Source organism: Pholcus phalangioides, unplaced genomic scaffold (assembly GCF_987345545.1).
Source record: "Pholcus phalangioides strain wild (caught in Gottingen) unplaced genomic scaffold, Ppha-v1.0 ptg000015l_1, whole genome shotgun sequence".
NCBI classification, from domain to species: domain Eukaryota; kingdom Metazoa; phylum Arthropoda; class Arachnida; order Araneae; family Pholcidae; genus Pholcus; species Pholcus phalangioides.
Genome location: NW_028301608.1, coordinates 40,558,949 through 40,586,353, shown reverse-complemented (window position 1 = coordinate 40,586,353; position 27,405 = coordinate 40,558,949). Strand labels below are relative to the sequence as shown.

The following is a 27,405-nucleotide window of genomic DNA, read 5'->3' as shown; positions in this document are numbered from 1 at the left end:
GTTTAAGATTTCATCAGCGGTTAATGAAGTTGCTTTCTCTGGTACACAAAAGTGTTGGTAGTAAACTACTTTACAGTGGGGAACAGCTAACTGAATTTTTGTAATTATAATTTTTTGTTAAGAATAAATCCTTTTAATGTATTTTATGGTAGTAATAACACCAATTCATAAGAGATGCCAACAACAGTATAAAGTGTGGCAACATGATAATGTGTTACCTCTCAGTGTAACAATAGCCTCTCTACGATATTTTTTCTTGGTCAAAAGTTCCACTGTGATAGGTAACTTCATACGAGTTTTCACAGATCGTGTATTAATTACGTTTCTAAAGCTGGGTCCACACAAACTGGTTTTGAGGAACAGTTCACTAAAGCCAAGGTGATTTTGATGGCAAACTGAACAACATTGTGCATCAGACAAAGATGAGCGAGATCCATCGGATGTTGGTACAGAAAAAAAAATGGCTTGTTCGTGTACGTCCAGGGCTGTGCTACTCCAAACTAATGTTTGTTTGGAATGGCGCTGTGCAGTCAGTTTGAACCCGATATAAGGTTTTAAAAGGTATGCTACTGAACAATTGAATGTATAGTTAACGCAGATGTTCAATTTGTTTTGAATATAATACAATAAGTACACATAAAAAAGCAAATCAGTAAATGAGTACAATTGTTCAGCTGATTGAATAACATTAAATAACAATTGGTTTTATTCCGACTAATTTTTCGCTAACTTTCCACAAATCTTCTGCAGATTTTTTAAGCCAGCAAGCCATCCTACTCTGCTTGCAGTTTGCAAAATATTTTCCTGAAATATCTTCTAAGGAGGGTGATATAGCTAAATGAATTGTGGTTTGCGCACCTTCAAGAGAAGACTGAAAGAAATAAACGAATCTAATTAAACATCTAATGCTAGATTATGGTTTTTTTCTTTCTTCAATAACTTTGTTTTCCAAAATATTGAAATCAAAAAAACCAGGAGTGTACTTACTTTCCCACAGAGAAGCATTACTGATGTAATCAAGATGCTCGTTAATATTCCTGAGTTGTTTCTAAAGAGTTCTGATTTAACTACTCCTGGATGTAAACTGTTCACAGTAACACCTAAAGGAAGAAGCAAAGTATAATTCAATTAGAGTCATCAATATGCACAAGGAGTAATTGTGAGAACAAAAATTACTGATTTGAACTGAATACACATACATTGATTGAACCCGATTAACAACAATAACAGCCAAACACATACTTTGGTACCAGGAGATTTTTTTTTTAAAACCAATTTTATGTATATTTCACATGTACTGAAAACAAACATGATATTAGTTTTTGCCTGTCATCCTCTTGTTTGTGATGTGACAGTTGTGTTATTTACATTAACACAGTGGTTCTCAAACTTAATTCTATGCAAAGCTCCAGTCATGGTTTATCTGAGGCTTTCAAAAACAACTAAAAGTACAAACAGCACAAGCATCAATATTAACAGCTCGTCAGACATTGGTAGAGGTTGGCAATTCCCTAGGAGCCGAGCCACAATTCACTTAGAGGAACAGTTAGTTAGCTCATTAAATTTGGCTTATGATATAGGCGTTAAGTTAAAAAAAACCCTTTCCTTTGTAAAAAATTTTAATTAATTGGAAAAAAAGTTCAGCAACACTTCTGTAAATTTACAACAGCTTAATTTTAAATCAGAAACGAGAATTAAATATAAAAACCAAAGAAAAATTTATTCTGCTCCACTCCAAAAGCTTCTTTTTCTTGAAATTCTTGAGAGGACTTTGTATACGCGCGCAGTCTCTTTGCAGATTCCAACCGTAATCTGCCATCATGTGAGTGTCCCGTTTGCCTTTGTATCAGTCCTCCATTACCTTTATGTCTTGGTGAAATTGTTTACCTTCAGCTTCATTAGTTTTGCCAAGATTTTCAGGGAAATGGTTTAAATATCTGAGCAAGTAATTGAACCTTTATGCTCACATTACAACTGAGGTCTCTGAAGTTATTAAGCATGCTGTTAACTAGTTCAACATAGTTTTCAGCCTTCTGGTTGTGCAGAAAGGTCTTAACAAAAAGAATGAATAAGGTCCATGCTTTTCACTCATTCACTGAATCCATGAAATAAGGATTGTTTATGAGAGTGATTTGAGGACAATCATAAATTTGAGCTTTAAGCATCATCTGTACTTTCCAGGTATTTTTTGTCTATGCAAAGCAAACACTATCCTGATCAAGAGCTTTCATAAACTGTTTCATTAACCCTAGTTTTATATGCAACAGGCAAGGTAATTCTGTCTCATCCGACCAAGGATTCACGAATGACATTTTGCCAATGACCATGTTTTCTCTCATGAGCCACTTTTTCTTATCCAGTAGTATCGTTTGGCTCTTAACTCAATCACTAGTCAGTGAGTTAGTTGCATTGCAAAATATTTCATAATTTAGGTACACTGAATCTTTAAAAGTGAAACTGATAGTATTCATAAATATGGCAATTTGTTATAAACGATATTTTCAACATTGTTTTGGTATTTCAGGTATACTAGGATGGAAAAAAGTCATTATAAATGATAATTTGTAACATCTGATTTATAAGTGGGCTCTATGGTATCATTAAAAAAATCAGTTGAGAATTCCAGGTACCAAACAATTTTTTTTTCTAAGGCAGTGTGCAATAGTTTATAAAATTCACAAAACACCTCAAACAGGGCGACCAACACTCCTGATATTATCTTGCTTGTGTTTTCTTTTTTTTAAATACAGTAAAACCTTGTTAAGTCGTCACTCTGGTTAAGTCGTCATTTTTCTTCAGGCCCTTCCACCTCTCATAGACAACAATGTTATTATACCCCTGTTTACTTGTTGCTAATTTCGGTTAACTTGCCACTATGAAAAAATTTGAGAAAGTGGAACAGACTATTTTTATGGCTCCCATTAAAAAAAGAGCTTGTTAACAGCATTGCCATATGCTTAAACGTCGCCATAAAATCCTATATACCCAGACGGAACAGTTTAAGTAACAAAAGTTACGCTTGGTAAAGTTCATTTGGCGACTAAGGTTTTTGGAACGTTCAAGCTAGATCTCATTTCTGCATGGGCTCAACTGGAGAAACCGTGAGACACCCAGGCTCGTGTCGCAAGAAGCAATGTAAGCACTTTTGCCCCCCAGGGTCTCTCCAGCAAAACAAAAATTTATTGATACATCAAAGATTACACATAGTGCAAGGAAATCAAAAATTATGTAAATCGAAGAATCAAATTAATCAAGTCAATGTGCAACGGGCACAGATAATAAATAATCATAGAAAGCATGGGCTCTACTAATTTAGGGCTTGAAATTTAAACAATATCTTTGTTGAAAAAAATTAGACATTCTTTCCCAAGTGTTGAGGTCTTCTGTTTACTTTTCCCTGCCCAGGGCCCCTCCACCAAATCAAAAGTGTTCAAGATTACTTTGTAGTTGTATCATGAACTACTGATGAAGAATTCAAACACTAAAAAATTAAATTTGATGTCTATGTAAAATTAATGTGAAATATAGAGTTCTATTATGAAGAAAAGCTGCTTATAGCTTTAGACTAACAGTTGCTCTGTTAGCCCAAATTAAAAATTACTAGTATAAATCAAAGTGTACAGTACGTTTTACCACAATAATTCAAGTAATAAGAGATAAAAAAAGGTAAAAAAATGCTATTTACTCTTTCGCAATCTGCAAATTTTATTAATATTGTTATTTTGATTCATACTTTAATAAATTTCACATTACTTTAAATTTATACGATTTCCACAACATTGCACATTGAAACTGATGGCACTCTGCTTAAGCTGTCATAATTTTTCAATAACTTGAGGTGACGACTTATTAAGATTTTACTGTATATATTATAATTAGCCAAATAAAATTTGTTGCAGATATTGAAGTGCAAATATTTATTTGCACTTCAATATCAAGGGACAAAAATGTCCCTTGATTTTTCTATTGTAAATTAGGTGAAGATTTTATGTGGTCAAACTGAAGGCAGAAGTATTTGTGTGAAATGCTCTCACACTCTGAAGAAGTTGACAGAAAAAACATGCTGAGAAATACTCATACAAAAAAATTTTGAACACACAAATGGTTAAATTAACAGAAAAATCGATGAAAAAATTCAGTACTGAAGTAATTTTAAACTACACAGTAAAATAAGAGAAACAATTCCCGCAACACGAAATTTTTTGGACTTGATGAATTTTAAAAATAATTGAAAGAACTTATTTCAGTATCAATGGAAATGCTGGATTAATGACCTGAAATAATTCCAGGATCGCGTAAAATTCACAATTAATTGAAGTGATAATTCCAGAAATAAGGAAAATTCAGAAATTGAATCCAAAAAATATGAAAATTCAGAATCTTCGAATTTTTTGTTTTTTCACGTTATAAGGGGCCTGAAAAAGGTCTCAGCATAAGGGCCACTGCTCCAGGATACCGAGCGCTGGGTCCGATGCACAAACCCTAAGGGCGGTTCTGGGCAAGACAGCAACACAGTTTAAACTGCAATCGCAGGTTAAAGGATTAGTGATGGACACGGATTGGTTAAAATCCTCAATTCAACCAATTCGTTTCGATCTTCAATCCTTTCACCTGCGATTGCAGTTTAAGCTGTGTTGGGGAATACGGCCGGAAGTAACCTTCCTAAGCTGGGATGAATTTCAAATCCGGGGAAGTTTTCAGATTGTGGTCTTAAATGACGAAAATTTGTTATATCGACAGTTTTATTCGTTTTATAGGGGGGGGGGGGGTTGATCTTAATTTTCATCAGAGTTTCAGAAAATCGTCAAAAGAATTCGTTGAATTTGAGTTCGTTATATCAGGGTTCCGACTATTTACGAATGGGACCCTGCATTTCGTTGAAGAGGGAAAAAATATATTTAATTCAAATTCCAGGTAATTTTCTTGACAGTTCTTTATTTCTCTGCTTTTCATGCAGTTAACTAATCTCCCTTTACCATCGAGCTTATATTAGGCCGGGATTACACTTTAAAAGTTTTATAAAAGTTCGTTTATAAAACTTGAAAAATGCAACCAATAGGCGGATCAGTTAAGTTCGCTTGAATGCAACGTGTTTATTGGTTACATTTTTCAAGTTTTATAAAAGAATTTTTATCAAAGTTTTATAGTGTAATACCATCCTTACTCTCGATGTTCTTTACCCATCTTCAATTCCGACGGCCGAGTCGCCGCCGATCCGAGCGAATTTTTTTTTCTTCTCGACTGCACATGCGCATAGTGCGCCGTCGCCCCGCTTCCGGCGTGCCGGCTGTCTGAGTCAGACCGGTTTTCACTGGAAAAAACTTGTTCATTCTTGCCTCAGATTCTGCGTTTGTCGGACTAGATTGCGAGCGATGAATACTGATTTATTGATCAGTAAAATTCGTTCGAAACCACAAATTTGGGACAAGCGGTTGAAGGAGTACTCGAACAGGAACGTGGTTGATGCCTGTTGGAGCGAGATATCGGAGGAAATCGGCGTTGAAGGTAAATATTTGGTTATTACCAAATGGGGTATGGTAAATTATACTTCGTTTTTATTTTATTTTTTTGCATAATACACAAATCGGCTTTTTACACACAATTTTTTTTTTTTATGGCGAATTAATTTGTTCAAATGGGCACGATAAAAATGTTCAAAACATTAATTTGACCCTCGAGTGCACGTGTTGTGGGTCTGTGGCATCCCATGCATTTCTCTCATATAAGGTTTGGCGCGAATGTCGCTGCTTGCTTAGGAGATCACCTGGCGCGATCGCGATGACGTCAACACACCCCACGTGTAGTGATGAATTATGTTATGCCCGTAGCTTCTACCGCCCCCATGGAACATTCCATCACCCCCCCCCCCCAGGGGGCCGTTAACGCCCACGTTGGGAATCTGATCTAGTGATTTCAAAATTAAAGGAAATTTTTTTCGCTATTAAAAAATAATAATTGCGGAGAAGAATGTAAATATCCAGAATTAATGAAAGTAATCTCAGAATGAATTGAAATTTTTGATGAAAATTCTGGATTATTAAAAATTTAGGTCAGGATTTATAAAAATTAAAAAATCGATAACAATTCTGAAAAATCAAGAATTTATAAAAATTCAGGATTCATAAAAATTCATAATATACAGAATTTTTAAAAATTCATAATATACAGAATTTTTAAAAATTCATAATATACAGAATTTTTAAAAATTCATGATCAAAAATGAAAATTCCGAAATGAATGAAAAATAATCCCATAATGCAGTGTTTTTCAAAGTATGCTTCGCGGCTTCTTGGGGATTTGTGTGATTTATGCTGTGAAAAATGATTCTTTTATAAATGAAAATATCTACTACACCAGCGTTTCCTCAACATATGATCTACATTCAGGCTTGATGATTCGATTCTAATTGAATGAAAAATTATTCACCTGTGCAATTGATATTAGTAATATCCATATTGGTTCAAATAAAAATTGTACTTTCATACTTAAGTTCACCATACCGCATCAAAGAAAAAAAAGAGGAAATTAGGCCATGTGCACACTCATGTACAAAATCGCGCAACAAGTCACTTGGATTGTCGAGCGACAAGTCGCAGAACACGAGTTGCGCGATTATGTATATAATTGACGACATAGACTTGTGACTTTTCATAGATAAAAGTCGCAGAACGCCCGATTCATTCTGCAATTGTCAAGGACAGGCCCGTAGACTAGGGCAACCGGGGTTCTGCCCCAGGGCTCCAAACCAAATTGGGGGTCCCCACAAAGAAATGTACACTCATTTTGCATAACGACCCTAAGAGGCACGCTGCGTGACGAGATGGCAATGACGAGATACCTCGTCTCCATAAAAGCCTCTTATCATAGCATTGACAGGCCCGTGTATTTTGTAAAAACGATTTCTCAGGGGAAAATTTTTCTCTATGTCCCATTAGTTTCCACCTGCTGAAAATCGGAAGAAAGCCTACTTCATCAAAAAAGATATGGCATTTTAAAGAGGGTTTTAGTGATTTCTTATATGTCGCTTAAAGGGCTAAACTAGTGTGGGGGAGCCGCAGATGCCCCATGAATCGGGCAAGGGAGCCGCGGTTGATGAAGGTTTGAAAACCATTGTGTTAAAAAACGTGAACAACACAAATTTTTTTTTTCAAGCCGAGCACAACCCAGGTCTATCGCCATGGGCAATTTACTACCTAGTGAGTTGTGCCGGAAGTGTAAGTATGTGTACCTAACAGTCTGAGTGCGTATCTAGTGTTGTGTATGATTTTTCAGTGCTGCCATCTATATCTCAGAAGTGAAGTGTAATGACTGAATACTTGTACTGTATGTAGGACTGTTGCTCTCTGTGGCGAGACTTTTTAACGGGGAGATCGACTCGCATTTGCGCCTTGAAGTTGGGAACCACAGAAAACCAACTTCAGCCGACCACCACTGTGGTGACGGTGGGGCTCGAACCCGGGTCCCCGCGATGCGAGTCCGTCACTATGACCACTCGACCACCACAGCAGCAAACAACACAATTGTCATATCTCACAAAAATGAGAGTGATAAATGTATAATCACACGGAATGAATAAAAAAATTATTTATTTGTACAATATTTTGTTGGTCCTGGGGCCTATACAAGAGGATACGATTGAAAATGACAAAGATATTGTTTGATATTGGACAGAAAACTAGTGATAGTTGGGGATTCGCGACAATAGAGCTTGGGAGTTAGTTCTAGACCAATAGTATGACGAAAGACGCTGTATTTAAAGAAGTCAAAGAGTAGAAGCAAAAATAGGTTTTATTTTAAGGGAATGATCAAGTCTTCTGGAGTTGTAGGGCGGTTTGGCCAGGATACCAGAAGTATTAAAGTTGAAATGACCATGGAAAATCTTATACAGTCGAATTCCGTTATAACGAACTCCAAGAGACCGTGGAAATCACTTCGTTATAAAGGAGTCCCAGGTTTTTACATTATTTCTATGTAAACGTATCTGGGAGATTAAAATGATCTTATCTGATGTGTGTTCGCTAAAACGAGATTTTCGCTATAATGGTATTCGTTAAAACGGGATTCGACTCTAACGAGGTTAATCGAAAAATGAGACTAATAGTGGAGAGAGGGAGGAGGTTAAGTTCATTTACAAGTTCGGACACAGAAACAATGAAATGATCCCATAATGAGTGAAAATTTAGAACTGATAAAAAGTCAAAACCAATGAGTGAGAAAATTCCAGTAGAGGCTACTACTAATAAAAGTTCATTATTTTAATGAAAATTATTCCTGAATAATAATGAAAGAAATAATTGATAATCTGTATTTATGCAAATATCGTTGATATCAAGCAGAATATTTCAAACGAGAATAGGGAAATTCGAGCTGTATCCTAGGACTATTTTTCGGATTGCTCATAAACACCTGCCAAATCACGTACGTGGGACACGAGAAACTGCGTCTCGGTAACTGTGTAACGCGACCAGCCAAGCGTAGCTGGGTGTCTCGATCTCTTTTGGTTGCAATAGAGCGTGCTGTGCTTAGACGCAAATATAGAGCGTGCTGTGCTTTGTCGAGTCGTGCGCGCTCTACGCGTCTCAATTTGTGTCTGGCCTTGTTGTAGAGATTTTGAACTACAGTCGAATCACGTTTTAACGAATACTGTTATAGCGAAAATCTCATTTTAACGAACACTTTTCTAATCCCTCAGATAAGTTTACGTAGGGACATTTATAAATAACCTGGAATTCCTTTATAACGAAATATCGTTATAACGAAGTGATTTCTACGGTGTCGTGGAGTTCGTTATAACAGGATTCGACTGTACTGCATATTTTTTCCTCTCCTAAAACGAAAATCTTGACCATGACGATCATTTTCTCGTCCGATTCACTTTTTTTTTAAATGTGCCATGCACTTCTATTTCAGCCCACAATATGGGCGGAGATACGGGGGGGGGGGGCCCAGTTTCAAAGGTGGAGTCGACTGATCTAATGTATATATCTGTATATATGAATTGACATCATCATCATCATCATCGTGCCCCCCCCCCCCCCAGATATCCAAGTCTATCTCTGCCTATGGCTCACAATATATATAATTAATGTCCTGAAGCGGGCCACTCAGATGATATTTAAATGTGACTTGGGCCGCTTAAGTGATCTGGAACTGCGCCTGGGGTCACTCAAGGGATCTTGGAATGTGCAACATGTGGAAAAAACATGCGGTGGAAAGAGGTGGCTTTAACGGCTCGCGCACCGGGTATCGCCCAGGCCCAGACTTGTGAAGGGGGGTGGGGGAAAGCAGAAAAAAAAATCCAAACTTTTTAAATTTTTTTTATAATTCAAGAGGCACAATAGTTTCTTCAGCACCCGACAGACCAGACACGACCCAGGCTCTGTCCCTCTCGGGATATAAGCCTTTTACCCGAGTGGGTTGGGTCGTGCTGGGGAAGTCTTCTGCACCCGGGGCCTCAATAACCGACCTTAATCCGCTTCTGGCCGTGGACCGCTTGAGTGATATGGAACAGTACCACGTGCCACTTAAATGATCCGGAACTGTGTTGCGGGTCGCTAGAGTGATCTGTGACTTACGCGGGGCCGTTTTAAGAGACTCATGGGGGGTCCCCTTACGAAAGGGATTTTTCTGAGGGCGCCTACCTGGCTAAATATTTCTTGCTACCAATTCACATACTTAATTTCAAAAATTTAACCAGATTTCATTTTTATGACCAGCATTATTCATTTAATTCATTTTATTTTAATTCAGCGGGTGCTCAGACCCACGCCATAAATTACCGCTCCGGCTCCGACGCCACTGCCCATTCCGACCCCTTTATATATATAACTGTAGAATTCAAGCGCATGGCTTTAGGGCCGCGTCGCAATCAAATATGGCATAACTCTAGAATTAATATTCTTTTTTTTCATTTTTTTTTTCAGAGGGTGTTCTACGGAAAAAATGGAAATATCTTAGAGACCAATTTTGTGTTGAAGCGGGAAAAGCAAAATCCTCTCAAACAGGGAAGGCGCTGAGCGATCCAAAATGGCCGTATTACAGATCATTGAAATTTTTGAAAGACGTTGTAAAACCTCGAACGTCGTCAAATAGTTTTAAGACCAAAAAAGTTGAAAAAGTTGTTATTAGTGAAGACGATGAAAAGCAAAGTCGAGAAGACGATGCCGTGCACGAAGACACCATGGGAAATGAGTCTGAGCAATCAGACATCATTGTCGGCCGGATTAATAACAATATTATCGGATACAGCATTGTTTCTGAGCAGCCAGAAATCACAGTCGGTCAGATGAAAAGCAACATTACCGGACACAACATTGATTCTGAGAGCCAGAAAGCACCAAAAAGAAAGTGTCTTGCTACCGACTGCAATTGTAATGAGATGATACTGGAGATCCAAGAACAAACAATGCAATTAATGCAGCATGTGGTGCAAAGAGAGACTGATAATGAAGATTTGATGTTTTTCAAGAGTTTAATGTCTTATGTGAATGAAATCCCGCCAAATTTAAAACTGCGCTTCAGGAACCGAATCCAAGACGTTGTTGAAGAATTTGCTTTCGGATATGCGAACCAAGAAACTCTGCTCGTCGCTCACACGCCTTAGCAATTTGAGCCACCAAGAAGGTATTTGCTGGTGTCAACCATTTTGGGGGGTTACAATATGTGTCAACAATTTTGGGGGGTTGCAATATGTGTCAACAATTTTGGGGGGTTACAATATGTGTCAACAATGGCAGCTATAAATACGAACCTAATTCTATATAATTTAGTTGACACAGCTTAATTAAATACAATTTTTGTAAAATTTATTACATGTATTTGTTTCCTTCAATACGCTTTTTCATTACTTTACAATTTTCGTCATTTTGAGTACAGTAAATATGAGGTGATAAAATTATTTTTTGCTTATTTTTACCCCCCCCCCCCCAAACACCACAATTGAAGAAAGTGTGCACAAGGATTAAAATCAACTAAGTAAGTACAAATACCTTTGTTTGGCTGATATGCCAAAAATAGAGAAGTGGCTCATGTTTTTGATTACGGAATATGTTTTTAAAGAGGAAATTTTTATCCCCGAACGATCGCGGACGAGATATCTCGTCCAAGCGCAAATGGAAGTAATTCATTTCAGCTTTTCCTTTTTTTTTTTACCTCTTTTCTCATCATAGTAGAGCTTTATTGTTGCAATATGAATGGAAAAGCTATTTTCTTTTTTCCTCTCCCGTTCATTATATACTGCTATTTGGTGATTTTTCTCGTCGCATATATGTGTATAATGTATCTTTCTACTATATATTTATGAGAGAGAAAGAACAAATAGGGTAAAGCATAGTTTCTCAACCTTTTTTGTCCCATCACCCCCTTCAGAAATTTTTTTCTCCCATCGCCCCCCCCCCCCCGTCCAACGCAATCTAACCCATAGGATCCTATGTTATACTCGTAGCTTCTACCGCCCCCCTGGAACTTTCTATCGCCCCCAAGGGACGTTAACGCCCACATTGGGAATCACTGGGGTAGAGGATGAGAGTGAAATATCTACAGTCACTAAGGCCGGCATTACACCATAAAAGTTTCGTAAAAGCTCTTCGATAAAACTGGAAAAAATCAACCACAATAGGCCTATTTTTTTTTTCTTCAAATTTTGTAAAATAACTTTTATCAAGCTTTTATAAAACTTGAAATACAACCAATAAGCTGATCGGTTACATTCAAGCAAATGCAATCGATCAGTTTATTAGTTGTAATTATCCACTTTCACAAAACTTTTATGGTGTGATCCCGACCTAATTTTTCGCCCCCTCCCTAAGGCCAGTATTACACTATATGAAAAATGCAACCTATAAGTTAATTGGTTGAATTTTTAAAGTGTTATAAAAGAACTTTTTAGAACTTCTACAATGAAATCCCGGCCTAACATGCGAACAAGAAACAAGTTTTATCTCCGATGCTTCCAATACAGATCATCCAAATTTGTTGCTAAAAGCCAGTACGCGAAGTTGTTAAAAATAATACTAAATATGCAAAACTTACTAGGCCGGGATAAAATAAACACTATAAAAGTTGGATGACAGATCTTTTACAAAACTTGAAGGAGAAAAAATCAGCCACCTTGTTGGTTATCATAATATAAAATCCAATAGGCTTTCTCGTTTTAAAAAAATAACTTTTATTAAACTTTTATAGTGTAATCCCGGCCCTACAGAAAAATGTGTTACTGAGAGAGAGAGAATGTGTGAATTCACTATATATTTTTTTCAATATACGATATTTGATTGTTTTTTCCGACAATAGAATGGAACGTATCAGTATCAATTCTAAAATATCAAGTCGTTCACCATCAGCTAGTAATTGGGGAACAAAACAAATGTATTGCCCGAGGCATGTAAGAATTCCGAAAATTAAGGGGAATTTTTTTCATTGTTTATGGGAAATTTTGAGAGTTCAAATAAATGAGAAATAAAAATATATTTATTTCTCATTTAAATTCTTCGGTAAGTATTTTCATCAATAGATGGCAAACACATTTGTTTTGAATGTGTGGCGAAAACATTATTAAAAAAGGAAATTTCGTTATTCCACACTATAAAAGTTTTATGAAAGTTCTTTTACAAAATTAGACAAATGCAACCAATGAGTATCGGTTGTATTCGCTCGCTTGCGTGTGTGTATATCTACAAACATAAGATAAGTGTTATATTATAATGCATGAAGGTATCCGATATGCTACTCATTGGTAGTAAATAAGTGTAATTCCAGCCTTAGACTATGTGGCCATCACTGATCAAAACTCTGGTAAAATTGTCCAAAATTGGTCCATGTGGAAAATTTCTTTTACAAAACTTGAAAAAACCAACCAATAAGCCAATTATTGGTTACATTCGCGCGTGTAACTTATACGCTTATTGATTGCATTATGTGTAGTGCAATGCTCTTATTTTCAACATTATATGCATATTTTCACCAATAGATAGCAAGCAGCACATTCGTTTTGATTGCGTGGAAAAAAAAATTGTTCAAAATTAAAACTAAGCAATGTTTTTCGGGTATGTATTTTTTTTGAATTACATGCCCGACCAGGCATGTAAATTTGTTTAGATCTGTCCAGGCCTGGTTTTAACATCATACTAACACCATAGTTGTGAAGTCTTCCGAATTTCTAATGTCCCCCAGACTCCCGGATTTCTAACGTAATTGCAAAATATCCCTATGTGAGAGAAAAAGATATAGTCCCAAAGAATTTTTACTCGGAAAAAAAAGTTCCGTTTCGCTTGTTTTTCTCCTCCCATAAAAGACGCCACATTTGTAATGTTACTTGCCATTGCGCCAAGTCACAATGAAATGTTTCATTTTAACGACGAAAATATGAAATTTGCCCAAAACACAGCACAAAAATTCGGCTTCCTGACAATTGAATGAGTGAAACGACTTACGTGCTGCATCATCAGAGGATGAGGAATAAAGATCTTTCAATTTTTTTAACATCTCCTCCAAAGTTATATCCAATTTTCAATAGGTCTGTCCCGTTTTTTGGGGTTATAGACGCTTCAGCTGGGTGGTCACTTTGTCATGCTCTCCTGTAATTAATGAATAGAAGATTAGGAAATTACCTGTTCCTTTAAGTCGTTTAGACAACTCTCGAGTGAAAAGAATGTTGGCTGCTTTGGAGTTTGCGTATGCCATGATATAGTTGTAACCACTTTCGTCGTAGTTCAGATCATTTGTACGCAACTTTGCTATCCAGTGTGCATCTGAGGAAACGTTTATTATGCGGCTAGGAGCACTTCTTTTCAGAATATCTAGTTACAGAAAAATCAGCTATCATAAATAAAATATATAAGTAAATCCCGAAACTTTTTTAAAGATTTGTTTCAATCTAATGCATGTGTGTAGCAATGGAAAGAGAAATTTGGTATAAATTGGATTAAAAATTAATTATTTTAAAACAAATTTATGACCTTCACTCGTATATCGGGGTGCGTAGATGAGACTCCAAATTTATTACATTCAAGTGATGGATGATCAACATAAAAAATGCTGGGGAAAATACACTGCCTGGCAATTAAAAATGTCTCTCTCTCTCTCTCTAATGCTCTATTTGACTGTCTTTAGTATGAGTTACAGCAAGCGTTTGCCGTGGCAAATAAGGGCATGAAATACATAGAGATTTACTTATAAGCCAGATTTGTGTTTTTCGCCAAGGTCCTTAGTTGATGAAGGAAAAGTTGAATAGCTAGCCAGTTGTAAATCAAATTGGAATTACTATCCGGGAGATTTTGTGGTCCATGATTATTTTTTCAAAATCAAATTATCAGTTTTCAAGATGCTATTTGTGGCATTCAACTTTAATGCTATATATATATATATTTAAATTATATACACTTTTCAGTTAATGTTCTTAGTTGGGGGGAGGGGGGAGAATCTTCTGCTCATTGAGAATAAGAAGCTTTGAAATGATTGGTTATTTATTGATTGATTTACTCACCCAGTAGAAGTGAAGTCAACAGAAAATGGCCGAGATGGTTTGACTGCATTGTCATTTCACATCCGTCGTCAGTCAGTTCACGTTGAGTACCACCTGATGGCGGGGAAGAGAGAGAGAGAGAGAGCAAAAACATTATACTTCACTTCAAGTGCTGGCGATACAGTGAATATTTTTTTCTACAAGTATCAATAATTTTTTTCCCTCAATTTTGGTGAAAGTTAAAGAGAATGTACTATATTCATTCCATGGTATATTCTTGAAATCTCAACTTAATGGGTGACAACTCCCTTTTTCGCCGATCTCCCCGTTGAAAAGTCTACCACAGAGAGCAACAGGCCTACAACTGTAAAATCTTCAGTCAGTACACTTCACTAAAAGTTCGAAAAATAGGTGGCAGATGGCAAGCTGCTAATGCACAATGTTATAACAAGCATTGTACAGAAACAAGCTTCACATGAGGTTTACAATATGGGCACGCACATTCCAACATGTACCAATTCCTTAGAAGTTCCGCAGAGGAATGTGGACGAGGTGCATGTGTGGTGCATTAGTAGTAGTAGTAGTACTACTCTTTTTTTCGGATAAGCTGATTCATTCTATTGAATTTGCACTTTGACTGCTTATAGGTTGTTACGAATATTGATTATAAAATTTTCATGGTCCCCATGCAATCAACAGTATATGAATAATAATAAATTAACGTAGGATGTAATGAAGCCAATAAACATTGAATTTCTTACCTATAGCTCCAGCATTATTAATTAGCAAATTGATTTTTTCCTCATGATTTAGGATATCTTCGGCAAATGCTCTGATGGAAGCAAAAGAACATAAATCGAGATCTTTCAATACGACGTCATGATTTCCTGTTATCGAGACGATTTCCTCGAGTGCTTTCTGGCCTTTCTGCCTGTTACGGCAGGCCATTATAACACGGGCACCTTTTCTCGCAAGTTCCATAGCCGTGCATTTCCCTATACCTGAAAACGAAAACATTGGATTGTTAGAGAAGATTCAATACTAATTTAGAAAGTGTTTAAATAAAGAGAATCGCGAAATTTTTTGCGATCCCGGAAGTGTGGACACCTCCCTTATCAAAAATATGGGGGGGGGGGGGCAGACACACACACACACACACCAATCTTTTTTTATTTCTATTAAACAGAGATACTTACCGTATATACTCCTGTATAAGCCGACCCCCCCCCCTTCGGGACCACCAAAACAGTAATAAATTAAAAACCCGTGTATTATAGAGGAAAAAAAATTCTTATATTTTCATAGAAAATGAATAGCTCTTGCGGAAATTTACTGCAGAAAATGGTTCAAACTTTTTAATCCGTTTCACCTGAGTCTCCAAACTCATCGTAATTCATCAGATCCTCACAGGGTGCGGCGCATCTTTGTTTTTATCCTCATCTGGGCTGTCATTGCCATTGTCATTTTCAAAGAGGATATCATCTTCAGTTCCGTCCATCGCATTGCTGATGCAACACTTTTTGAAGAATCAGCGGAAACAGAATTCCACGCCTCATGTACCCATTGGCACACTAGGCCAATGTCAGGTTTCTTCAAGGCACCACTTTTTCTAGCTTCTTGATCATCGGAACTCATTCATTCGATCCACAAATTCCTCAAATAGTCTTTGAGAGGCTTTTTGATGCTCACATCTAAAGACTGTGCAAACGACGTTAGCCCACCTGGTATCAAAGCCAATGATGTTTTCGATTTCTTTACCTTGGCTTTGACAGTATCGGTTCTGTGGGGTTTGAACATATCCCATACCAATAATTCGGGGGTCGATATTCTCTCATCAAAAACTGACCCGAGTATAAGCCGACCCCCCCACTTGAGGAAAGAATTTTTCCACAAAAAAACTCGGCTTATACACGAGTATATACGGTAGTCGCTTTTTTTTTCACTCTGAATAAAAATTACGCGACGTTTCTACGAAAAATTTTCATATTCGGCCATTTTCTTGAGGGGTGTCACGACCCTTCAAGTCACTTTTTCTGATACGACTCTGAAAAATACTTCATTATGACGCAAATCAAATTCCAAAAAAAAAAAATAATAATAATTCTTATCGATCTATGAAGTTTTTCCTCTAAAATTGAGAAGAAAAGAAATGGATTATAATGTAAATGTATAGAGTGTTCCATAAATTAGTAAACGCAGTCAACGATCTTAATAATGACCCCACGTTGTAGTGATTACATTGTAGCTACTTGTAGAATAAGTCCATAATGTTTACATATAACGACTATCCTATATGTTTTCCTTTTCGATATAACGACTTACATTCGATATACCATTACAACGTCTGTTTTCCGCAGGACGATGGGGTCGTTATAACGAGCGTCGACTGCGGTTTCACAAAATTGAAAGAATATTTGAATGCAGTTTGCAGTCTGATTGTATTTGAAGTTATTCTCACGACAGGGGATTTTTTTGTTGATGGAGGTTGATGTACGAGAGCAAATCTCTGGAAATACGCAAATCAAAAATCCTATAAAATGCAGAGGGTACGATTAACAGCTCATTTCTGAATTTCCCTGTTACTGGCACGAACATATAGTTTTCATTGTGATGTTGGCATTGGTGGATAACGCACTATTGGTGAACATTTTAGACGCAGAAGAGATTGAAGAAAGGTTCTGGTCCAATCATTTTTGATAATCTTTCGTGTAGTGCCCTCCATAGAAAAAAGTTGAACTAATTATTTTTTTCCTGTACCAAAAATTGTCTCTTCGTGAGAATAACTTTTACGTAAACCGTATTCAAGTATACACCAATTCCTTCGATTTTTATGCTTTTTTAAACTATTTACGAATTTATGGAGCACACACGCACACACACTTCGACGAAAACTTCGACTTAAACACGTCCGAGTTATCGTAGTTCGACTTACCGCCAATTGATTGTATTTGAATACTGCGGTTTGCGAAAAAGTTTTTCTCCCGAAAGGGGATTATTTCTTTGGTAAAAAAAAAAAAAAAATCAGTCAAATTTCTGTCAATAGAGGCCGCTGCACGCTCCCCCATATTGACCTGATTGAACTCGAACCTTTCTTCAATATAATCTGTGTCCGGAACGTCCATAAAGCTTCATCCGGTGATTTGTGGCTGAGACAAAACAACTTCGCCAATAGTGCTTTATCCATCAATGTCAACATCAGAATGAAACCTTATACAAGTGCCAGCGACAGTAAATTTCAGTAATGAGCTTCAAATAATGTACATACTGGATTTTATGAAACTCTTATTTGCACAGTGATTTGCTTCTGTAAAAAAAAAAAAGAGGGGAAAATCTCTCTTCCTTGAGTATAACTTTTTCGCAAACCGCATTCAAATACTGTACAGCAATTTCTTCAATTTCTATAATTTTTTTTAAACTATTCACGAATTTATGGGACACCCTGTATTACTGATATATTACTGATTTACGAAAAACAAATTTCATTCTAGTGGCATCATTAAAAATTAATTTTTTAAATTCGAATACGCTACCATGGTTTTAGGAACAGTTACTCATAACAAGTATCCTTTCATTAAAATAATAGTTATATTTTTTGGTCGTTGAATCATACCCGTGTTCGACCCAGTGATTATGACAGTTTTTCCAGTCATGTCTGTGGCACAGCGACACTTTCTCAACGTCAACCTGCAGTACAGCCTTATGAGAACAAGAAATGATATCACCAAGCACACGATAACACAAATGAATTGCTGCCAGAAGAACGATGAATCCTCTGAACCGGCACTAGGATCGATTTCCATAAGACCTCTCATTATAGAGCGATGAAACACTAAAATTTGGAGACAAAAGAATTTAAATTAAAAGTAGAAAATAATGTTCAATACGGAACTCGAATATTGAATGAAGGGTAAAACAACGAAAGGACAATTTTTTTGCATTTCGAAGAGAATGTGGATTTTCTCGAGTTAAATAAGGCTTTCTAAATAGGATTCATTTTTTAACAGTAAATAAGAATTTTAATTAATTCTGAAGTTGTTTCTTTCACCGATTCATGAAATTAATTATTTCTTTCACTGATTTGAAAAATTAATTATTTATTTCACGATTTAGATTTATTTCTGAAATTACTTCTTTTTTTTATTTTATTTATTCTGAAATATTTTTTTGAGTATTTCTGGAATTATTCCTTTCACCGATTTAGAAAATTATTAGTACTTATATTACTATTACTTAAATTACTTAAATTACTAAAATTACTATTACTTAAATTACTGTAATTACCATTACTTAAATTACTGTAATTACCATTACTTAAATTACTGTAATTACCATTACTTAAATTACTATTACTTAAATTACTATTACTTAAATTACTATTACTTAAATTACTATTACTTAAATTACTATTACTTAAATTACTATTACTATTAGTATGACTCTATTTCTTTTATTTATTCTTAAATTATTTCCTTCAGTAATTCCGGGATCATTTTTTATCCTGTCAAGCCTGCGTTTTCGGGGCATCTCTATTTAAGGGACGAATGTCCTGTTGCGTGTCCTTTTGAACAGAACCTTATGTACTTTTTTCCCATAAAACCTCCATAAAAGGAACAAAAAATCTGTTCCTGTGGGAGTCCCTCATTATGACGTTTCACTATAAATTAATTTAATTTTTATTAATTAATTCTAATGTAATTATAATGAAATAATAACAATAATATGGTATTTTTAATGATGTTTCTACCAGAGCATAGTTTTCACGAGTTGAAAGGTATGAGACGTTCTTAAACGGAGGTTTGACTGCATTAAATTTATCTTCTTTTTTTTTTGTCAAATTCAACTGTCTTGTGTAAAATAGTTTTTTTAATGAAAAAATGGTCGGCTCTCCACGGAAAAAAGTTTCTGGGGTCACACGTTGCCAGCGAGTCATTCATTGAAGACTTCTGACAATGGCCCATTCATTGGACCGCTTTTTCAACTTGTGACCAAATTGCAATTTTTTTTCTTATTATTTTAACACAACACAGACACCGTACCATACAATACAAAACAAAAATACTAATTCAAGTGAAAGACAACACAGGGGACGCACTTGGTCCGTCCTAGAGCGTAGAGAAAAATTTCTGTATACAATAAACACAGCACGCTCTTGATTTATTTCACTTTTTTAAAAGCATTTCAAATTTTGTCTTGTGTGGTTATTCATATTTTCAATAACCGTTTCAAAATTCATTACAGAATTCCAGTATTACACTGTAACAGTTTTATAAAAGTCCTTTTATAAATTTTGAAAAATTCAACCAATAAGATTATCGGTTGCATTTGCTCGAATGTAACCTATGAGCTTTATTGGTTGGATTTTTTACGCTTTATGAGAAGGATTTTATCAAACTTTTATAGTGTAATGCCCACCTAAGGTCTGATAATTTTTTTCCTAATTTGTTACAGGTGGCTGGTCGTCAGTAGTTTATACCTTTTTTTGAACAAGGCATTTATTTGTTTTTGGAGTTGAATAGAAGAAATTGTATCTATATTTGAGGTTCTATCGTAGATATACTTGAGAAAGAAATTATGGTTTCTTACGGTAAAAGCCCGAAGAGACTGATAAAACCTAGGTTTTACCAAGGCGAGTTGATAAAATCCGAAATACTCTTGTAAACGCTTTCATTTCTTACTTTTACGAATTCAAAGTCCGTTTTTAATGAATAAATTAGCCATTATAAACTGACTCCTAATAATTATTTAATAATTATAATAATTTAATAGTTATAATTACTTAATTATTAACTATTGGATTAAAATAGTTTTTCGATTAAAATAATTTGTAATTTTATTAGAGTAATTAATTTCGATAATGTATCATTTAACGAAAATAAAATTTTGGAAATAGCTATTTTTTTCGTATTTTAAAAAAAGAATATATCTATGCATGGTGATGTAAGAAAAAAATCGAAATCCGAGATCGGGATGAAATTTCCAAAAAAATTTCATTTCTGAAAAGTCATAAAAAATAAAATTCCTTAGTAAACAAATGTTTAAAAATATTGTGGCACTCAGTAGACCTTTTGATTTCTAAACGTGCTTATTCCATACTAGAATTTGAATGAAAATTATTTGAAATTGTATTTTAAACTAAGCGTTGCGCAAACGCAGAAGAGAGTTTAAAAAACGCGCGTATATCTCAGAGTATCACACAAAAATTAGGTATTTGTTTTGAGATTCACGTTTGTAAAGGGTGTCCTGTAAGTCTTAATTGCCTTCATCACATCAATCGTTTTTCGTAGAGATATGGTTCATGTTTAAAAAATGCTCAAAATGTGTTTAAAAACCATTCTGCACCAAGTTTAAGAGTGAAAATACATATTTATTTTTTGCGACACACAAAATAAATTCTTATATGGGCAACATTTCCTAAAGAACCCACTTAAATAGTTGTTTCCCTGTCTCTTCTATAAAAAAATATTGTAAGTGCAATATTCGATGACATATTTGAATTCAAAAATCGGAGGAAAGTTGGGAAAGGACTACATAAGCTAATGGACAACGCTTCTTTCCCTCATTTATCACAGCATAATAATTTAGTAGTAGTAGTAGTTAATGTTGGCATTGCATAATTTTTCTCCGATTTTGAATTCAAGTATCTCAGCGAATATCACACTTGAAACGTGGAATTTTCTTTGTCGGCCTCAGGAGAGACACAACTAAACCATACATTCCTCTGCGGAACTTCTAACGAATTGGTACATGTTGAAATGTGCTTGTACGTGTTGTGAACCTGACGTGACGTTCGTTTCTGCGTAACGCTTGTTATGTGCAGTGCCGCCATCTGGCATGAGTTTTTCTAACTACGAGTGAAGTGTAGTGATTGAATAAAGGTTTATTGCTCTCTGTAGCGAGAATATTCAACGGGGAGATAGGCTCAAACTTGCTCCTCGAATTTGAGAACTACAGAAAACCTGCTTCAACCGACCACCAGTGAGACGACGCTGGAGATCGAACCTGCAAGTCCGTCACTATGACCACTCGACCACCACAGCGGCTAAAGTTCTAGGGGAGAAAGGGCAACAACTTTCTAATTGGATTTTTTTAAGACAGGGGGTTTCCCATATAAAAATTTAAAATTGTTTTATTTTGCTTCAAAACTGGTACAGAGTGATTTCTGAACACATTTTGAGCATTTTTCAAATTTAAACCATACCCCTCTGACGAACGGTTGATGTGATAAAGGTCAAATTAGGACTTACGGGACACATTGTATTCAGGTAAAACAAATTTTAAAATATTTTGTGATGAATATTTTAGTATTTTACGAAATGAAATTAATTCATCAGTTTTTAAGAAAAAGAGGAGATATCAGTCGAACAAAACTCACCACAACGTCAGGAAGAAAAGTCGATGCGATGTTTTTGAATCTCTGAACTACTCGGAGGTTTACGAACACCTGAATATTTCCAGTGGGGTTTACCGGGGGGAAATATTTCCCCTTACAAAAAAAAAACACCTGCGATGACCCCACGTTCAATGGCGCCTTATAGTCGGTCGCGGGGACAGAATAAAAACGAACAGGAATCCAAAACATCTGGGGGAACGGGTCGCCCTCTTTTGAGTCTTTTATCAGAAATCCACCAGAAATCAATTAGAAGGAAATGCAGTGAGGCCGGGATTACACTGTAAAAGTGTTACGAAATTTCATTTTTGTAAAACTTGTCTAGAACTTTTATAGTGGATTACGCTATAACAGTTTGATAAAAGATATTTTACAAAACTGGAAAAATACAACCAATAAAGCTCAGAGGTTACATTCGAGCAACTGCAACCGGTGATATTATTGGTTGAATTCTTCGAGTTTTATCAAAGAGCTTTTACAAAACGTTTATAGTGTAATACCAGCCTTAGGCCGGGGTTACACTATAAAAGTTTGATAAAATCGCTTTTATAAAACTCAAAAAATCCAACCAATAAAGCTCATATTCGAGCAAATTCGAGCTCATACATTCGAGCAAATGCAACCGATGCCCTTATTGGTTGCATTTTTCAAGTTTTATCAATGAACTTTATTATGAAACTTTTATAGGGTAATACTGGCCTTAGACCAACATTACACTATAAAACTTTGATAAAAGTTCGTTTATAAAACTTGAAAAATGCAATCAATAAGAGGATCAGCTCATCTATGAATGTAACAGATGTGCTCTTGTTGGTTAGATTTTTCAAGTTTCATAAAAGAATTTTTATCATACTTTTATAGTGTAGGGCTGGAATTACACTATAAAAGTTTTGTAAAAGCTCTTTGGTAAAACTCGAAAAATTCAACCAATAAGGTGATCGATTGCATTTGCTAGAATGTTACCAATGCTCTTATTGGTTGAATTTTTTAACTTTTATAAAAGTACTTTTACCAAACTTTTATATTGTAATGCCGGCCTATTACCGGCCTTAAAGTCGGATGTAAGTTGTAGAAATTTGCCACATCTGTGCATAATAATCGTCTTTACTTTGTTTTGTCCTTCGAAGAGGTATAATTCCAATTTAAAAAATGCTCAAAAGGCGTTCAAAAATTACCCTGTACTAATTTTAAGAATGGAAATACAGTGTGTCAAAAAAAAAAAAACATTTTTATACGGTCCACCCGTTCTCTAACTTCCAATTAGAAAGTTGTTACCCTGTATCTCCTGAAGCCAACAGAAAAAATTCAATGTTTCTAAGTGCAATATTCACTAATGCATTTTAATTCAAAAATCAGGATATAAATTTGGGAAATAATGGCAAAATCTAACGGAAAACATTGCTTTTCCTAATTTGTGCTGTCCTTTCTCTCTCTTTTGTTGGACTCGGAAAAAGACAGGACAACAACTTTCTGATCATAGAGTAATAATAGTATATATCTTTAGTCTATGCGTCTAGTTAGAGGACAGAGGCACTGTTTAAAAATTTAAATTTTCTATTTCTCGACACACTGTATTTTCACTCTCAAAACTGGTACAGGATAATTTTTGAACACATTTTGAGCATTTTTTAAATTGAAACCATACCTCTATGACAGAGGTCTTCAACCTTTTTCTAGTCACGAGCACTGCCTGAACCCATCGTTAAAAGAGGAGCACCCTCACGACAAGTGTGACATGAAATCAGGATGATTTCAATATTTGAATGCAATTTGCACAAGGTGCTTAATTGGAACGTTGACCGAGTGCTCGCGAGCACGAAATCGGACAAGACCACAGAACACTCTGGGTACTTCGGGGAGCAACGGGTTGAAGATGCCTGCACTACGACAGACGGTTGATGAGATAAAGGCCGCATTAGCACTTAGAGGACACCCTGTATAAAAGATTTTTAATCATAAGTTGTAAGTAAGTAGAGAGAGAAGACTATATAAAAATATTTTTTATTTCATATATTTATATATAGCTCCTTGTGCAAAATGAATATTGTATATGGATCTATACGTTATTTGAAGATTTTTCCAGCTAGAATAGATTCGAGAGCTATACATATAGCTATATGTAATGATAAGACAAAGAAAGAAAAAAAAACGCACAATGAAATTGTCAGACAATACAAAATCGTATGCAAAACAAATAAGAGAAAATTTAACAAAAAAAATATTAAAATGAAAAACGTTCAAAATTAACGCGAATATCAAAAGCCACAATATGCAATGATTGGCTGTACAGGATATGCGGAAAACTGGCTATACGTAGAAATACTGATGAAAGAAAAAAATCACTTCTGCCTCTACGGGAACTCGCATCCACGCCCTCTCATATGCTGGACGAGTGCACTATCACTACGCTATACAAGCATAGAAAATATTTCCCCCTTCAAGTGTATAGCCGACAGCAAGTCGCAAATGGCGCGTAAATAACATCAAGGACACCAGATGGCGACATATATGTAGAGAAATATGCCCCCCCCCCATTTGTAAATATAAGATATACAAAACAAAACTGGCTATAAGGCCACTACGGGGACTCGAACTCATACCTATCGTATGCGATATCACCACTATAAAAGCTGATAGAATATTACCTCCTAAGAGCGTATGTAATTTTCTACAATAATTGAGGCGATTGAATGATAATCCTTTCTGCACAATAATTGAATGCCTATCCGCAAAAACAAACAAAATCGTTCACAGGGTGTTCGTAAAGTGTTTAGAAAAATTGGAAGGTTTTGATAACCACCCATCACGGCGAACAATATTTACAATGGAACCTATAGTCACAATGCACTCCGAGTATCAGAAAAGCGAAACTTAGAAACACGTTCAATAAGTACGTCTTCACTTCTGACGTCATTTCTACTCCGTCGAGAAAAGCGCCTCTCCAAAACATAACCGTCAACACTAGAACAATTTGGCACCTAACTATTTAGCCCGACGTGTCCTGAATGCCAGATGTCTCGGACGGTGGATTGTATGTGATGATCCTATGACGCGGCCTGCACGCTTTGCCGCACCTAAATCTGCACCTCCTAGAGATAGAAGGCCTCCGCACGGGTCATTCAGACTACCTAGCAAGTTTGCAACATTCTGAAACACAGCATCCTATTTTGTTTCTTCTTATTTTGGCGTAGAATCTTCCTGATTGACTCACAAATACCGCATAGTGATTGGATGTGGGGCATTGAAATCGCCATTTCTCAGCCAGATCATTTCTTTTCCTGACAACGATGATACTGGCACGAGCAGGGAATTTTTTCCCCCGAATATTCTGAGGGAAAATAGACTACTTACTGACGCCACAAGCAGCGTGCGGAGGCCTTCTGTCTCTAAGAGGTGCTGCCTAAATCCACTGGACTTCTTGTAGGGTATACGAAAACAATGGTGTACGAAATACTTGTATACTCTGCGGATCTCGTCGCAAGAATTCTTACTGTAGCGGACGAGATCAATATAACAACGGAGCTTTTCTGATACTCTGAGTGGATTGCGACCGTAAATATTCTTCGTCTTGATGGGTACTTATCACCCCCCCCCCCCCACTCCAATATTTTTTCTTAAACAGTTCACAAACACCTGTATACACAGGAAAATACGGTTCTTCTTAACCCTTACTGCGGCATTTACTAGATAGACTTTCGCAGAGCATTTCAGTAATTACGAGACATCTCTCACTTACTTGAAACCCTCTTTGACGAGCCCAGATAACAGTGTAACTTGGCTTTGCCTAATAACACGTTCCCCCCAACAACCTGTCGATCAAGTACCAGTGGGTGGATTCAGCTTTTGTTCAAAGTATGATAACAGAAGGAGGGGGAGAGAGAGGATGGGTTTTTTTTTTTCTCTTTTCTTTCAGAGTAATGTAGAAATATGCGTATAGTATGTAAAACTATAACAGTAAAAGCCTAGATTTTTTTTTTCGATTTGTCCGGCCCTGGTGTATAGTATTGGTTATAATATACAGGGTGTCCTGTAAGTCATAATTCGACATTTATTTCATCAGCCGTTCGTCGTAGAGGTATGGTTTCTGATTTTAAAAATACTCAAAATGTGTTTAATAATCGCGCTGTACCAGAGTGAAAATACAGTGTGTCACAAAATAAGAAATTTAGATTTATATTTTTATAAGTTATCTATGTTCTCTAACTTTCGATTAGAAAGTTTTTGCCCTGTCTCTTCTGAGCCCAACAAAAAGAAATCCATGTTTATAAGTGCAATATTCATTGAGATATTTAAATTCAAAATGAGTAAAAAAAGGGGAAATAACAGCATAAATGAGGGAAAACGGAGCGTTGTCCATTGATTATGCTATTCTTTCCCAACTTTTCTGCTGAGATGTTTGAATTCAAACATCTCAGCCAATATTTTACTTTAAACTGTAATTTTTTTTTTGTTGGCCTCCGGAGAGCCAGAGCAACAAAAATTTTAATTGAGAATTAGAGGATGGGGGACGTATAAAAATTTGATTTTTCATTTTATGACACACTGTATTTCCAAAACTGGTACAGATTGATTTTTGAACCATTTTGATCATTTTTTAAATTAGAATCATATCTTTACGACGAACGGTTGATGAGATAAAGGCCGCATTAGAACTCACAGGATACCCTGTATAGGCTACAGTCACTCCTCAACTTATGAACAGGATTAATCCCAGCATCTTCCGTAAGTCGGAATCTGATAAATTTGGCACCAGTTTCTAAGCTAGGATCAGAAAGAGAAAAGAGGAAGGTAGGTCCGGTTAAAACGTTTTTGCCAAATATCACCAATACTTACTATCCGCTAGGAGTGCCAAATATTTTGGTTTTTAACTCGAAAAAGCCATAATTGGGGGATATCACATATCCCCTTATACTTTTACATCATTATACAAACGTGCAAAGAAGCAAATTTCCAGTAGTAGAAGATTTCCGAATTTGTACTTAACATGTGTAAAATGAAACAAAAACAAAAAACAATCGTATTGATGTTCATAACAGTATGAATGGGAAGTCATTTCTTTTTGTCCAAACCAACTAATTCTTCGCTGACTTTCCAGAGTTCTGCAGCATCTTCGTCGTTTCTTCCCGATAGAGCCAATTCACTCTGCTTGCAATCCACAAAAAATTTACCCGAGACATTGCTTAGGTTCGGTGAAATCGCAAGGTGAATAGTAGTCTGTGCTCCTTCGAGTGGAGACTGAAACAAACAATAAGAGAGAGAGAAAGTTCGAGTATTTTATTTATTTATTTATTCAATATTGTTTGGCCGAGGCCTATAAGTACAGGTACAGTTTTTTGGGCATTTTTTATATGTATTCTAAGAGAGGAATCGGGCTGTACAGGAAGTTTGGGCTGTCTTGATGGGGCAACCTGTATATGTGGGAATGTTTTTGTGAATGAATATGCACTAAGAAATAAAAGAATATGCATCTTAATAACGTATATACTTTTTTTGCTTGTTGGTTTGATGTATATTTTCTAATTTTTGTGGTACATATTTTGGAATTTTTAACTTTTCA

The 27,405-nt window shown here is 35.9% G+C and overlaps 3 protein-coding genes across 3 annotated transcripts in view; 1 reads left to right on the top strand and 2 right to left on the bottom strand.

Annotated features, from left to right (window-relative positions):
* Nucleotides 1-683: 683 nt before the first annotated feature.
* Nucleotides 684-21,919, bottom strand: LOC149076019 (retinol dehydrogenase 12-like). The gene is made up of 7 exons (XM_089243544.1): nt 21,834-21,919; nt 18,072-18,290; nt 15,223-15,462; nt 14,483-14,575; nt 13,608-13,796; nt 988-1,100; nt 684-871 (listed from the first exon to the last, which is right to left on the bottom strand). Exons 2-7 carry the CDS (start codon nt 18,271-18,273, stop codon nt 689-691), a joined length of 1,020 nt encoding a protein of 339 aa, XP_089099670.1. The 5' UTR covers nt 18,274-18,290; nt 21,834-21,919; the 3' UTR covers nt 684-688.
* LOC149076020 (uncharacterized) lies at nt 5,272-10,808 on the top strand. Its single transcript, XM_089245481.1, has 2 exons — nt 5,272-5,505; nt 9,924-10,808. The coding sequence occupies exons 1-2, from the start codon at nt 5,373-5,375 to the stop codon at nt 10,601-10,603; spliced, it is 813 nt and encodes a 270-aa protein (XP_089101607.1). The 5' UTR covers nt 5,272-5,372; the 3' UTR covers nt 10,604-10,808.
* Nucleotides 21,920-26,787: 4,868 nt separating the features above from the next.
* The window catches only part of LOC149076018 (uncharacterized), a 33,497-nt gene continuing 32,879 nt past the window's right edge, over nt 26,788-27,405 (bottom strand). Inside the window, exon 14 of the mRNA XM_089242170.1 lies at nt 26,788-27,083. Within this exon, the coding sequence (XP_089098296.1) occupies nt 26,898-27,083 (186 nt within the window). The 3' untranslated portion in view covers nt 26,788-26,897. The remainder of the gene's footprint in view (nt 27,084-27,405) is intronic.

Bases quoted from the DNA above. Each gene is read 5' to 3' on its own strand.
- LOC149076020 (XM_089245481.1), top strand. From the start codon at position 5,373: ATGAATACTGATTTATTGATCAGTAAAATTCGTTCGAAACCACAAATT. The intron at 5,506-9,923 runs GTAAATATTTGG...TTTTTTTTTCAG, and splicing joins GGAGGAAATCGGCGTTGAAG to AGGGTGTTCTACGGAAAAAA.
- LOC149076019 (XM_089243544.1), bottom strand. From the start codon at position 18,273: ATGAGAGGTCTTATGGAAATCGATCCTAGTGCCGGTTCAGAGGATTCA. The intron at 14,576-15,222 runs GTAAGAAATTCA...CCCCGCCATCAG, and splicing joins TAATAATGCTGGAGCTATAG to GTGGTACTCAACGTGAACTG. The intron at 13,797-14,482 runs GTGAGTAAATCA...TTCTGTAACTAG, and splicing joins GTTGACTTCACTTCTACTGG to ATATTCTGAAAAGAAGTGCT.